The sequence below is a fragment of the Coccinella septempunctata genome, chromosome 1, assembly GCF_907165205.1.
Source record: "Coccinella septempunctata chromosome 1, icCocSept1.1, whole genome shotgun sequence".
In the NCBI taxonomy this organism is placed as follows: Eukaryota; Metazoa; Arthropoda; class Insecta; order Coleoptera; family Coccinellidae; genus Coccinella; species Coccinella septempunctata.
Window position 1 is genome coordinate 37,732,235 of NC_058189.1, and position 16,436 is coordinate 37,748,670.

Below are 16,436 nucleotides of genomic sequence, written 5' to 3' on the forward strand. Positions count from 1 at the left end.
CAGATGCATGCAACCCGGTGATATGAATATCAGTGTTACGATCTGAATTGAACTAGCCAATTTGCCATCGTCAAGACCGAAAGCATGGTCAGCATCTGCTTTTCTTCGATAGGGCATACTCCATTTGGGGCCTTGACGATGGCAAATTGGCTAGTTCAATTCAGATCGTAACACTTGTTGATATTCATATCAGCGGTTGGTATGCATCTGAATTTATCCTTAGTATTAAAAATTTCATTTTCCTTGAGAATTTTGTTGTTTTGAGGGTTGCATTCTTGGCCGATGGTCAAAGAGTTTTTTGACAACGACGATAGTGTATCATAGTGCTGTGTAATAAACCGGAAATTATGGCGATTTCATTCGAAATGTTGAGAGATACTTTTGCATTCGAGAAGAAAGGTAATAAAGTTCACCATATTGCGACAACATCACTTAGTAGAGTTTTACCAACGGGTGTATAAAACTTATGGGAGACGCGAGTTAGTGCGAGCTAATCCGGCTTTGAATATACGATAACAAAAATATTAAAAGGAGAATACTCCAGCGTCATAACCGATTTTACCATAGGGATGTCACACTGAACTGAGAGAAATAGCTGTAGAGATAACTCGGCGTGCCGCGTCAATACGGTCAAACTGATTGAACGTTTTTCGTGAATCAGATGATTGTACTCCAATATTAACATAGGAACGGGCTAAACACATAGCGAAACTTCTCCACTTGAGGTAATTTTTGGTTCTTCTCCTGAAGAGTTATTCCATAGTTATTCCTTTCGTGAAAAATATTCCTTTTCATTATTTATCTGAATATTTGTGTTCTGAACATTATATTTTCTCTCAAAACGATTTTTTTTTTTTGTTTTTTTGTTTTTCTCTGATTTTTTTAATGTAGTCATTTGAAGAAATCGCAAAGCAATACATAAGGCCTCGCCTAGAGTTTCGTCTCGTGGGCTCTAGTCTCATCTCGTAGGTTCGAAAAAGGGTTCTTATTTTAACTAAATCTAGGTATCACTTCCTAAATTCATGTCCTGAAATTTTGAATGCCTCTGTATATCATCTGTTTATCTGATGATATACGGATACGCCAAAAAAGCGGTCTAGTGCATATGAAGCTTGAGTGAGTTTGCTATCTCGCGGAAAGAATAGCAGAAATTAAACCTTGCAAGAACTCCTTTAGAGTGTCAATATAACAGGTATGAACGTTGATTTGGAGTTCTAATGAAAATAATCAATATGACATATTGAGCAAAATACGAAATTCACTCTGCGGCTGGGCATATTGAATGAGTTGAGGTTGCGCCAAAAAAAAATTGCCAAATTTTTATACGATAATTGTTTTAATTTCTATAAAAACTCCGCTTCAGTTCTCATCTCATTTATTGTGATAGATAGAGGATATTTCGGTCAATTTTCATACGGTGAAGAAATATTTGATTTTGTATAAATAGTAAGCAATATACATCCAGATGGCAGTTCCTGTGACACTCCGTAAAAGAATCAGGAAACGGGATTGCATTTCATAGTCATTTATCAACCAGAAGAATGGAAAAAAATTTTGTGTCATTTGATGACCGATGTACATCAAGATTGAGTTCATTCCCGCGTAGAAGAAAGGCTGCCCTCCCCAATAGTTCTTCATGTCGATCAATACATAACAGACGGCCAAGATGAGAAAAGCCACATGCGACATTATTAAAACGAAGGATAATGACCTGAAAAAATATGATTTATATGAAAATTTATACGAAGAACTACAAAATATATATGCTATAATTATTGTTTGCTGTTCAAGATTGTAATGCTCCATATCAAAAGAATATATATATATATATATAGTCTTATAAAAAAATATTTTTTAGTTTTTGGTACTCCCGCTTATAAAAGATAGGAAGTAGCTATTAACTTCATTGTTTCAACTGCTCACTGCATATTCTGTAAATTATTATATTCTTGTATCGAATTTAATATGAATACGATCCGGACCTCTGAAACAATCATTTATATCAAAAGAATTGTAGCGAACTAATCTTACCAGAGATTCTTGTTGATTGGGATCCAACCGTCATCTCTAGAAAAACCACATAGAGCTCCTCCTAAAACGAAGCAAGCCAGTGACCAAGAGATCCAGTGGGCAAGCCTGGAATTATGATCCTTATGAATCAATAATATTACTCCAGCCTGTACCCCGATGAATGTATGGAATATTGCGTTGAGGCAACCTGTAAATATATCATGAATTGAGATGAGAGTTTGCCACTCTTTCAATGAGGTTAACAGAAGGACTCCCGGCGCATAAAAGGCATTCAGCATCAGTAATATAGTATTTGAATCACATAATTATGTATTTTTTTTTCACTATGTATTGATTTTTTGTGTTTAAGGCTCTGCCTTAACACTCTCTGTATCTTTGCGTAATAATAATAATATACTAATGATTGATCGTAAGGCCTGCCGCAGACATGCAATTTTTAGTTTTGCAACTGTTTAGTTGCAGAAGTGAGTACAATGCATTTATATGGGACCGCGCAGACATGCAACTGAAAAGTTGCAGCGATTGTCTTTGTGTGCGCCCTCGAACCGCTTGCAATCAAACTGTTGCGCAACTGAAAAGTTGCATGTCTGCGGCAGGCCTAAGAGTAAGATGAAGAGTGAATTGATAGAAGAGTTCACTGGAAGATTAAGAAGGACGACTAGTAAGCCCAGCGATCTATTTTTTCGGTGGATCCATCTTTTACCACTCAATCAATAAAAAAAAACGTCATAAGTGAAAATAAGATCAATCAATCAAATCAACCAGATTTATACACTGTAGTGATGTTTACCCCCAGCTGTCCAGTTTCAAGAACGACTATTCCACCACGGCAAATACCGTATGTCTGATATCAATGTTGCAGTTTGTTAATTTTTTTCCTTATTTAGATTAGAATGTCGAAGCAAATAATAAGCTATATGCAAGGAGGGATGGAGTGGCTTCTTACCAAGGATTATAAATTATGGTTTATAATCTATAATTTCATAGGTTTTTTTTTCTGTCCAGAATATTTTACGGATTTCCAGGAGAAATATCAGTTCAAAATAGACGGTCCGAAAAATTGATGGATAGTGTATATAGAGGAATGAATAAATATCCTAATATAAGTTTTTTTTCATACGGAAAGCCCTAGAGTCCCAGCTCCAACGATTAAAATGAACTACCACTATTCTGTAGACGATGGAAAACATGTTCCCCATATTTTTTTCGTTGTGTAAAACGGCTGGCCAATAAAATTGATGAAAAATGTATCAGATTTACTCAGAACAATTTATATTTCTTTCGGACATTCTACGATCGAGAGTATGTTTCTTTTTTCTGTTTTGCAAATTTAAAATGGCCAAGAAAATTTATTTCCCCATGCACCCATTCCATCAATTTTCTTGGATGGCCATTTGAAATTTTTGAAAAAAAAAGAGGAACATGCGCTTCATCGTAAAGAGAATATCGGTTCATTTTCATCTTTGGAGGTGGTTTTTCTGAGTATATTCTGATACATTCCTTTATCCACCAATTTTCTTAGCTGGCCATTTTGAACTTGAAAAATTAGGGATATGTGCTTCATCGTAGTCTGAATAGTTCATTTTGATCCTCGGAGCTGTAGTATGAACAAAAAATTATGTTAGGATATTTTAGTCATCCCTCTATGTACTTTAGCGATCAATTTCCTTGGCCGGATGTTTTGGACTGATTTATCTTCTGGAGAAGAAACCTTTAAAACATTCTGAATAGAAAAAAAATCGGTTCGTTTGATCATTGGGAGTGGCGTTCTAGGACTGTCAGAATGTAACAAAATTTTTTTTTCAGTGCATTCTGATACATTCCTCTATCCACCAATTTTCTTGGCCGGCCATACTGAACTTGAAAAATGAGGAATAGGCGCTTCATCGTAGACTGAATAGTTCATTTTTATAATCGGAGCTATAATATGAACAAAAAAATTATGTTAGGGATATTTTAGTCATCCCTCTATATACTTTAGCCATCAATTTCCTCGGCCGATCATTCTGAACTGACTTATCTTCTACAGAAGGAATCCTTGAAACATTCTGAATAGAAAAAAAAACAGAATATCGGTTCATTTCGATCGTTGGAGGTGGGGTTCTAGGGCTGTCAGAATGAAACAAAATTTTTTATGATTACATTCTGATACATCCCTCTATACACCAATTTTCTTGGACGGTCATTCTAAACTTGAAAAACAGAAGGAATATGAGCGTCATCGTAATATGAATATCAATAATGAAATCAGGGATTATAAAACAAGGATCTATAATCCGTAATTATAATATTGATAGAGGAAAGAAATTTTACACCAATTTGAAAGTCCAATCTAATTTACCAGATCCCCTGTTTTAATTGTGATAGATCATACATTGGGAAAACAAAACAATATCTCAAAGCAAGAATAAGACAACATAAAAATGATTGCAGTAATCTAACCGATGACATAAAAACAGCTTTAGCCAATCATACACATGTGACAGGTCATAAATTTAATTTTGATGATGTGAAAATCTTAGATTATGAAGGAGATAGACATGCAAGAAATATTAGTGAAATGATTCTTATAAAGAAGCATAAAACTATGAACCATAGAGAAGATTTTTTTTTTTTTAACTCTTTATTGCATATTAACAATCTACTTATCAGTAATCAGTAAATGTTATGAGATAGTTCATGGCTTGAGTTGGGTACCATCCATCAATGGTTCACCACACAATTATTCCTCCAAGAGGTCTTCGGGCCAGGTTCTTTTCAATCTCTTCTCCATGAGGGGTTCGGTGAAAAGATTGCTTATCATAGTATTTTCGTGATTTGTGGTTCGGTCCTTGTATTTGTTGATTCTTGGCTTTATTGTATCTTTTATAGATTTTATTCCCAGATCATTTTGTAGAATTTGGTTTGTGACATACCATGGTGCTCCTTCTATCATACGCAGTGTTTTCGACTGGAATGACTCAAATATTCTTGTGTTGGACGGCTTAGAACATCCCCACAGTTCTATTCCGTAAGTCCACACTGGTTTAAGGATACATTTGTAGATTGTCACTTTATTTTCAAGAGACAGCTTCGATTTTTTGTTCAATACCCAGTACATTTTCTTCACTTTAAGGTCGAGTTGTCGCCGTTTCATTTTTATATGAGTTCTCCATGTTAATTTTTCATCCAAATGTAGTCCAAGGTACTTGATCTCTGTCTGGATAGGTATGGGTGTGTTTAGTAGTTTTACTTGTGGTGGTTTCCCTTTTTTATTTGTGAAAGTTACCTGGGCCGACTTGTTGGTGTTAATTTCAATCTTCCATTTTTTAAGCCACTCAGAGAAAGCATCCAGATGATTTTGTAGTTTTTGGGATGATAACAATGGGTGTGCATCTGAGGTTATAATTGCTGTGTCGTCTGCAAATGTTGCTATGTTAGACTGGTCTGTTTGTGGGATATCCGAGGTATATATCAGGTAGAGTATAGGCCCGAGTACGCTACCCTGTGGGACGCCTGATCTTATGGCCTTATAATCGGATAACGAGTCCTCTATTTTAACCTGCAAGTAGCGGTCATTCAAGTATGACTTCAATAATTTGTAAAGTCGGTCAGGTAAGATTTTTTTTAGTTTGTATAGTAGTCCCTCATGCCAGACTTTGTCAAAGGCTTGTTTTACATCTAGGAACACTGAGTTGCAGTATTCCCTGTTTCTAGGCAAGTTTTGATTTTGTTAACAATTCGATGGCATTGTTGGATTGTTGAATGCTTGCTTCGGAATCCAAATTGATGATTTGGTATATGATTTTTCAGTGTTGTTGTTTCTTCTAGTCTTTTTAGTAGGAGTTTTTCGAATAGCTTAGACATGATAGGTAGCAGACTAATCGGGCGGTAGGATTCACAGTTTGTTGGTGTCTTGCCGGGTTTATATAAGTACCATGATGACTTGTGCGAGTTTCCACTGCATTGGATAGTAGCCTATTTCTAAAATTCTATTGTATATTGTAGTGAGAAGAACTATGGCTTTCCGTGGCAGGTTTTTCAGTACGTCTCCTACTATAAGATCGTGTCCAGGTGTTTTGCGCGAATTCAATAATTTAATTTCACTGAATACTTCCTTTGGTGTAAAGGGCTCAATTGGAGGAGATGGCTGGTTAGGAGCTTTTAGAAAATCTTTTATTTCACTGTCAGAGTTACCTTGTTGTTGGTTGGGACTATATACTTCGGCTAGGTATTCGGCAAAAACTGTTGATTTGTCAGAGTTTGTGCGAGCCCAAGTTCCATCAGATTTTTTGATGGGTGAGTTGCTTACTATGGGCTGTTTCAGCTTTTTTGTTGCTTTCCACAAAGAATGGTCGTCAGGGGATAGCTGGGTTATGTAGTTATGGAAACTGTTGTTCTTTATTTCCTGTGAGGTTTTCGTGGGTCAGTCTGTTTAGGTTTCTTTTGACTGATGGGTTTCTACTACTTTGCCATAGTCGTCTTACTCTTCGTTTTTCAGATATCATTTGTCTGATGTGTAGTGGTGTATTTTGAATTTCCACTTTTTCACCTGCATCTGGTGTAGCAGTCCAGGACGCGTATTGTATGATTTCTGTCAGGTATTTAGTAACTTCTTCTATTTCTTCATCATTACTTATTCGATGGTTCAGAGTTATGGCTTCATCAATTGTTTTCCGAAATAGTTCCCAGTCTGTTTTTGCGGTGCATAATTTTGGTATAGACTTCTTCTGGATCGGTTGAGTGCTAAGGGTGATTATTATGGGACTATGATCGGATGAAAGATCGTAACAGGATTCAATATTGTTGTGTACATCACCAATGCCTTTAGTTATTCCAAAATCAAGCAGGTCGGGGATTTTATTCAAGTCAGTGGGCCAATAAGTGGGTTCTCCTGTAGATAGGATATTGAGGTTATTGTTTAATATCGTTCTGTATAGAGCTCGTCCTTTGTGGGTGGTTAATCTAGATCCAAATGCAGTATGTTTCGCGTTCCAATCGCCTGCAGTAAGGAAACGAGCGCCTAGTGTGAGTATGAAGTCGTTGTATTCTTCAGTTGTTACTGTATGGCGTGGAGGACTATATATTGCTGCTATACACAGGGGTCAATGGAGGGTTTCCAGATTCAGTACAGTTGCTTGGATTTTGTTAGTGATATAAGGCTGTTCTTCATGGTGTTTAATTGTATTTTTTATTATGATTGCTGATCCGGCATGAGCTGTTCCATCTGGGTGGTTTGCATAATATATGTTATATCGTGGTATTTTGATATTAGTATAATAGGTTGCATGACTTTCGGAGATCAGAAGGATGTCGATTTTGTTGATGTTTAGAAAATATTCTATTTCCAGGATATGGTTTTTTAGGCCATTGGCGTTCCATGCAGCTATTCGTAATGATGTAGCCATTAGTTCGTTAGTTTGTTGATAACTGTAGTGAGCATGCTTAGGATCATGCTGTTTTGGTTGAGCAGTTGTGTAAATAAGTTTTTGAATTCCTCGAGGAAGCCTGTTAATTTTTCTGATAGTTGATCTATGCCATCTGTGTCTTGGGTGTTTAGGGCTTGGGCGTAGGTTTTATTCGATTTACCAATATTTCTTGGTTGAGTTGGTTGCGGTAGTGTTTGAACTTGGGGAGTATTTGTTGTTGGTTGGTTTTGTGTGTTAGCTCTGTTTACTTTATTTATGTGTTTCATATTTATCAGGTCGCGGTAAACAGTGCATCCTTTATAATTTTCAGGGTGAGCACCTTGGCAAAGTGCACATGTGGCTGGGGTATCTTTTTGTTTCCGGCAATTCTTACTGTCATGGTCTTGTCCACATTTAACACAGTTATAGGGTTTTCTGCAATATGTTTTGCTGTGTCCATAATCTTGACATCGCATGCATTGAACAATATTGTTTTTAAATCTTGGTGGTTCTACTCTGATTTTAATTTGCCCAAGAAATTCCAGATTGAATATCTCTTTATTGTTTTTTTGAGGCTCTAGATCTATGAAGTGAAGTGAGAGTGGATCTTTACTCACCCTGTGCTTGGCATTGATGATATTTCTCACTTTATGGCCTTTCGTTTCGAGCTTCTGTTTAATTTCGGGTATTGGTATTGAGTGGTGCAATCCACGTATAACTACTCTATAAGCCCTTTCTTCCTTCAATTGATAGGTGTGGTGTATGATATCTTCAGATCTCAGGTGATGTATTAATTTTCTATACGTTTCTGAATTGACTGGATTGACTTTGATTATATTGTTTGCCATGCTTTTAACGACATATGATTCAGGAGGGGTCGCTGTTGTTAAGTTTGCTATCATATCCTTATAGTTTGATACGATATAAATATATATGGGTGGTGGTTTGTGGATTACTTCTCTTCCGTTATTTTTCCTGCCTTTCCCTTGCTCATCAGGTAAAGTATTTCCGCTATCATCGTTTTGGAGTTGTTCAAATCTGTTGTTTGTTTCTATTTGCTCTGCACTTTCTTCTGAAGTTTGGCGACTAACTCTTTTCCTTTTGTTGCTGGTGACTACTTGCCATGTGTGAGTTTTAGGGACTCGATAAACTGGATTTCCATGTTGGTCAAATCCAATCATGTTTCCTGGAGGGGAGCTATTATTTTGTGATCGATTATCTTGTGTGGTGTCTTTCATCTGGGCATCCTGTGTATCATTCTGATTAGGGTTTATCAGATTCCCAGGCGTGGAACTCATGTTTATTTCCTCGCTATCAGCGGTTATCTGATTCTTGGGACATCTGGTCAACTTTATCGCGTTTGTGTTTATCAATTCTTCTGAATGAATGCAATCCAATAATATATTATTACTGGTAGAAAAAACCGAATAATTATGAGATTTTTCTACTTTTTTTTTCCCACTCAGTAAGAGCATCAAATGTCTTATTCACTGCCCCAAATTTTTATGAAAATCAACACTTTCTTTTTCGAAGTTATCAGCCAAATTTGAGAATCGTTTTCTAACACGTGAGCACCGTATCGCGGTCCGAAGACGAATATCCATAGAGAAGATGTGCAGGATCTTAGTATTCTATACAGCCAATTATTCTAACAGAGGGTTTCATAAAACTCTTACTGCCCGATCAACGATTTGACAGTCACTGGATTTCAAAAACGAAATCACTAAAACTTTTTCATTCCTACATATATTGAAATAGAAGCAATTTAGAATCATTGAATAGATGTATATAGATCATAATTTGATTCGAGAATTGAATTCCGAATTCTTATGGCTGAATTATTGATTGAAAACAAATTGACGTTTATCTGTCAATCAAGCGTTGATTCCCCGATCGAGCTTTATGAAACCGGGGGTGAGTGTCTTTTGTTCTGTCCATATTTGTTGATCATAAACTCTATACTATACTCTGTTAATTCAGGTATAATTTAGGTGATAACATAACAACTTATTCTAGTCTATATTCTGTGATCATAGAGAGATAATTCAAAGATTCTAACCTCATGACCTCATGTTTCGCGCCTTTCACTGATTTCACATCCAACCGAAATGTGCTATGTGATAAACGCTTTCTCAGCTCTACTTTTGAAGAGATTTTATGACTTAAACATTTAATAAATTGACTAGGTAGGTGCTAATAATATTGTGTATACTCTTCTATTAATTATAAGAAATTTTAAGCCTTGAAAAAGAGGTAACCTTCCTCGAAACGACTGCATAGTTGAGAAATAAAAGTTATCAAACTGTCCAACTTACGGATATTTTATTTCCGAATCTAAAGAATTGGACGTTAACTCATCAAGATTATTGAAATCTTTGCGTGATCTGCTATTGAATCCTATAGGATCCTCATAGCTTTCCGAGTTATGATGAATATTCATATTGGGTTGTCTAGACACCACTTTTCAACATTATCTTCTTGTAATGAAAGACAATCTTGAATGCTTCTTATGACCCTGAATAATTTGAGATCGTCCGCGAACAATAAAAATAGACTTCCCTTAATATCCTATCAGATTTCTCGACTCGGATGTGAAATGTACTATATTATCGGGTTTTTGTAGGAGTCTATAGACTCCTATAAAACCCGTTAATACAGTACATTCCTTTTAATATATTTTCCTATATCATTTATGAAACATAGGAATAGTAGCGTAGACAGGGGTAAACCCATTTCCAGATAGAATGAGAAACTGCTCAGAGAATAATATATCATTTCCAAACTTAATCTTCAAGCAGCGCCGTAAGTATTGTGCTTAGTTCTTGTGAACGCACTTGAACCATGACGAAAAACAAGGGATGTGATTGATCTCAGCAACAAATACACAGCTAAAAGTTCATAATAACATCCAACAATAAAACTTCGAATCCAAAAAACCTTATTCTCGAATTGACCACTCAGGTAAAAAATTTCCAAAGCCTGGGCTAAGATATTATCCATGGTTCTAGGGCGTGCTTGTCTCAGGGCTTGTTGTATTTCACTATCCTTGATCCCATCCACGAATTTCTGGATTGACAGCTGTTCGAGGAAGCTATCTGGAGCAGATATATAAGCCAGCCTGATTATGCTTGGCACATCGGCATCAAAATCCTAGAAATTTTCCCCTGTTTTCTGCACTCGGTTCTTAATTTGTGTTGATTGTCCGGAATCGTTTGCAGAATGTTGAGTGCCTCTTCTCGTAGAGCTATTATTAATGCCATGGCTTTTTCGTTGTCGTTCCAATTGTTCACCAGCGCAGCAACTTCAAACTGTTATTGATATATCGACCAGGGTATTTTTCCATCAAAAGGAATCTATTAATTTGGAATTTAATTATTCCTGCCATTTCTTTAAACTTTCCGTTAACTTCATCATAAACTTTGCCAAATTTTTCATCAGTTTCGTCAAATTTTTCACTCACTATACAGGGTGTCCGGGAAATAAATGTACATTCTCTTACCAGAGATAGAGTTGGACTATATGGTTACTCATTGAAAAATTAATTTCTGGATTTCCCTAGAAAGCTACAGGGTGATTTTCCAACTTCATGGAAATACTTAGACCATCATACATTAGAGCATCATAAAATCCAAACTTATTGACAGATATTATTGAAACTTGGGAGGTTATTGACAATGCTAAGGTTGAGTTAGAAAGATATCAATTATTCCATTATTCCAGGGCCGGACTCATTTATCTTCATTTAAAGTGTTCAGGGTAAAAAAAACACTTTGTATTTCGAATTACAAATAATTGATTCGCTTTTTAGGAAGAAGCTAAATTATGCTTCAATTTTTGGTATCACTCAAAGTTGTCACATCAACAATTATTTTTTTTATGAATTTTTGAATTTGGATAAAGTTCGAAAAATTGAATTTTTTACCATGAAGAGTACTGAAAATCTCATGTTTGAATATAAAATGCGAAAGTATTTTAGAAAATTCACAAAAAAGTTCAGAGCTTTAATAAGCACTTCAATAACGACACAATAACAAATGAAAAAAACTAAAATACAGTAAAGAGTACCTAATAAAAATAAAAATAGGAACGAATGAATTGCTGAGTCAACGTTATTTCAAAAGTGGTTCGAAATGAAAACCATTTGCTTGTATACATTTCTCTTGCCGAATTTTCAAATTGGATACAGCCTTCCGAATCATATCGCCATTATTTCTTAAAATATCGCAACAGTTGATTATTCTGTTCATAAGCTGTTCTCTTGACTGGATTTCTTCAGAATATACCATATCCTTCAATTTTCCCCGTAAGAAATAATCTAGCGGGTTGAAATTTGGAGATCGAGGAGGCCATGGAATAGGTCCTCCTCGACCTATCCATCTATTTGGATAGGTATTGTCGAGGTACCTTCTCACTTCCAAGCCAAGATGAGGTCCAGCTCCATCATGCTGGAAATAAATTCCTCTAATATTTATTCCTTGTAGCATGCCGGGTGAAATATTTTGTAAGAAATCTAGATAAATCGCACTTGTAAGGCGACCGTCAAGAAAATGAGGCCCCAAATGTTTGTTTATCACATCACACCAAACATTTACTGAAAATTTTTGTTGTGAATTTTTCAGTCTTACACTGTGTGGATTAGTTTCGGCCCACATGTGCGAGTTATGAATATTGAACACACCATCGCTGGTGAATTGAGCCTAATCACTGAATATTGTTCTGTACAAAGTGACTCTGTGATTTGCTATCCAATGTGCAAAATTCAGTCTTAAGATATTATCGCCAGGTTCCAATCGTTGTACCTGTTGTATGTGGTACGGATACATATTTTCCTCTTTGATTATTCCATGCAAGGTGCATGCTTCGGCAAATGTAATTGTGCACTTACTCTCCTTATACTAGTTGAAGGTTGTGCTTGAATTAATTGTAGTACTTCATCACCTCTTTCTAGATTTCTTTGGCGATCCTTATTCTTTCTATCTGGCACTCTACCATATTGCGCTATACAACTAAATACTGCAGAAAATGTTTGGGGATTGGGAATTCTGCGCGTCGGAAATCTCAGACGATACCTACTCTCTCACAGCAGCTCGACTATTTCCCTCACATTTACCATACACGAACATCATATCAGCATATTCTCTATTAGTGAAATTGGCCATTTTAATAATTTCACTATTTTATAATAATCAAAACACAAGCAACAAACAACAATCTCAAATTTCAGTTGTCAAAATGTTTGAAATTTATCACAGAATATATTTTATCTTCAAGGAAATTTCATTTCTGTGCATTTTTGAGCTTGATCTTAGAATCTTGTTAGATATTTTGTAACATTCTCCCAAACTGAAAATCATAAAACTAATGATTATTTGAACTTGCCATACCAATTTGGAATTCATATAGAGGTTTTTACATTGGAAGAAGTGTAACTTTGGTCTATATCATTGTTGTCGAACACCCGGTATACATAAGAATAATTTTAAAATATGCTTTTGTATACCCTATACACATAACCGATTTTTTTTCTTCAAAATACCTTCATTTTCTTCCTCAAAGTGAAATCCGCGTCTGGGGTGGCCACCCAGTATATCAATAAATTATAATAGTCTTCTTCACCTTCAGTGACTTTTTCAAGAAAATCCATTATTTATTTTCGACCTGCACAAGATGACTAAGTCCTGTTCAGGTAAATAAATTGCAATTTTCGAACTTTATCCAAATTAAGAAATTCATAAAAAAATAATTGTTGATGTGACAACTTTGAGCGGTACCACAAATTGAAGCATAATTTAGCTTCTTTCTAAAAAACGAATCAATTATTTGTAATTCGAAATACAAAGTGTGTTTTTTACCCTGACCACTTTAACAGAAGATTTCGGGTCCTGGAATAATGGAATAATTGATATCTTTCTAACTCAACCTTAGCATGTGTCAATAACCACCCAAGTTTCAATAATATCCTTCAATAAGTTTGGATTTTATGATGGTCTAACAGCGGGTTTCATAAAACTCTTACTGCCCGATCAACGATTTGACAGTCACTGGATTTCGAAAACGAAATCGCTAAAACTTTTTCATTCCTACATATATTGAACAAGGAGTAATTTAGAATCATTGAATAGATGTATATAGATCATAATTTGATTCGAGAATTGAATTCCGAATTCTTATGACTGAATTATTGATTGAAAACAAATTGACGTTTATCTGTCAATCAAGCGTTGATTCCCCGATCGAGCTTTATGAAACCGGGGGTTAGTATTTCCATGAAGTTGGAAAATCACCCTGTAGCTTTCTAGGGAAATCCAGAAATTAATTTTTTATAGTCAATCCGTAATCAGCTAGTCCAACTCTATCTCTGGTATGAGTATGTACAGTTACTCCCCGGACACCCTGTTTAGAACCTTTCGTCCACTTCATCGAATTTTTCATTTATGGTTTCCAGTTTCTTATCCAATTTATCAGTAAGTTGACTCACCACACCATTACAATTTTTTTAAATCCGGTTAATTATTTTTACATTCAATTTTTCTTTCATTTGTTCATTTAACTTAAACAAGTTCTCGTTAATTTTCTCATTTAAATTTCGAGAATTTTCTTCCATTTATTCATCTAACTTAGAAGAGTTCTCGTCCATTTTCTCATTTAATTTCGAGAATTTTTTACCATTCTTTCGTTCATCTTACTCAAAAAGTCCATTCCATCGCGTTCTGTAGTCTTGTGGTCACTGGAATGAACTTCAAATAACCGAATATATTTATTTAATTTGAGCGATGTTGAACCTGACACCAATGTAACGTTTTCTTCACTTACTTAAAACGTCCGACTGATTAGGATATATTTAAACTTACACTAACACTATACAGGGTGTTCTCGAAGGTTAGGCTTTTTTTTTGACAGGTAATACAACTCCTCAAAATAAGTCATGGTACTAACAATCGTTTATATAAAATATTCACCAGGGCTGAGTATTTCGAAAGTTACTCGAAAATCTGAAAAATTCCCACTCCGGATCTGCATGCATACTCAAGGTATTGTTTCGGTAGTGCTTCGGATGCTTGGTAATTGCATATGGGTAGGCTTGTGCAGGCGAAAACTCAGTATACTGGAAACCGTCAGAGTCAGCGTATGATTTTTGTGAATTTTCGGAGTACCGCAAAGTAGTTGAAAAATGCGTCACGTTTATCCAAACAATGAACTTGTTGACATGATTTTAATTTATGGTGAATCCAAACAGAGTGCCAGTGCCGCGTGCAGGTTGTACGGAAGACGATTTCCGTTAATAGAGAGATATGGAAGCATCCAAAGATTATAGAGTATCTCTATAATCTTTGGAAGCATCCTTAACGTCATGCGGTAATAACGTCAAGCGCTAATAACGTTACGAAGCATGCGGCATGCGTATTTCCATTTTCAGAATAGCAGGCGGTATTAACGTTAACGCATGCCGTAATTTACGGGTGGATAACGTTGAACGTTATCGTAATTTACGTTGTTTTCTTGCCTTGCGCATTACTATTTTTCCGTTTGTTTTGACAGGAGTAGGTTATGTTATGAAAAAGGGGCCTCTTAATCGACATTGAATCGAATTTTTTATAAGAGCAGAAGAGACTAAATGAGTTCCTCAAGAATAATTTAATAACCAAAGGTAAAAGTGTGTATCTTCAATTAATGGGTCACATGAAAGGAAGAGTCGAATGAAAATAGAAATTTTCATCCTAGTGTTTAATTCTGAGTACCTATTTCAATCCCATATTGTTGATTATGAACTATGTAACTTGTTTTCAATAGGAAATAAAAGGGTTCAATTCGAGATTTTTTTATTAAGACTCATAAAAGTAGAAACATCTAGATTGGACATCCAGATGATATTCCAATTTTTTCTTAGTAACTATAGTGGCCACTTAAAGGTCCATGTCTATTTCAAAGTCATGAAAGCATCACAGGTATTTTTCAATACAGTTTAATCCACCTCCACAAACAAAAATTCCTGTAGATATGCATCCATATAAACGCACATTATTCACAAAAACAGCATAAAATCAACCCAAAATGCATAACCTATCGACAACAAACTTTGACATTTACCGATCATCTGTTGCTTACGTAATAACGTAAATTAGTATCTTCCATACGACTAAAATCTGACCTAGATAGCGCAAGACGTTATTCCATTACCGCATGACGTTATTAACGTACGTTCGCGTTATACGCTTCTTCCATATCTCTCTAATAAATCACCCAACTCCTCGGATGTTCATCAACTTGGTGCAGAGATTTAGGGATACTGGACGTTTGCACGAATCCCGGGGAGCAAATGTGGGCAGGCCTGTAACATCGCAAATGGCAGAAAGCGAGAAGCAGATTCTGGACATAGTTGAGGAATAACCAACAAGTACTAGTTCCACAGCCAGGGGGTCGTCGGAGTGAGCCACAGTAGAGTTAGAAAGACACTAATACAAGAGCAATTGTACCCCTAACATTTCGAGAAAGTTCAAGCACTCCAACCAGAAGACCATCCTCGAAGAAAAGGGAAAATAATTTCCACAATACCCATGTTTGGTATACAGAAATCCCCACGCTATCAGAAGAACAGATTTTCAGCAAATTGAGACATTGAGAGTTATTGACTCGGCTTAAAATCATCTCTTTCAAATACAGCCAAAGAAATACTCGGCACAGAGGGCTCCCGAAAATCCGCAGACTGGTTCGACGACAGCACAACTCATGCCCCTTTTGGAGGCAAAACACAAAGCAATGAAAATAGCAACTAACAAGCCTGGCGATGTTGCAGCCAAAAACAGTCTTATGAATATACAGGGTGTGGCGTAATGAATGGATAATATGGAGCCTGCGGGTAGAGGACTCTATGGCGGTTCAGAAAAATATATTTTATGTTCAGTAAAAGTGCCTTGGTTTTCGAGATATTGGAGATATTCGAAAATTCAAGAGAATTACACCCTTCACCACTCGTTTTGCAGGAAAGACTCCAAATGAAGGAATTTTTTCAAACTGATT

General features: G+C 35.9%; 1 protein-coding gene across 1 annotated transcript in view; it reads right to left on the reverse strand.

The window, feature by feature from the left end:
* Positions 1–1,358: 1,358 nt before the first annotated feature.
* LOC123309343 (heparan-alpha-glucosaminide N-acetyltransferase-like) overlaps positions 1,359–16,436 on the reverse strand; it is a 78,230-nt gene continuing 63,152 nt past the window's right edge. Inside the window, exons 9-10 of the mRNA XM_044892419.1 lie at positions 2,032–2,218; positions 1,359–1,711 (exon numbers count right to left, since the gene is read on the reverse strand). Of these exons, the coding sequence (XP_044748354.1) occupies positions 1,411–1,711; positions 2,032–2,218 (488 nt within the window). The 3' untranslated portion in view covers positions 1,359–1,410. The remainder of the gene's footprint in view (positions 1,712–2,031; positions 2,219–16,436) is intronic.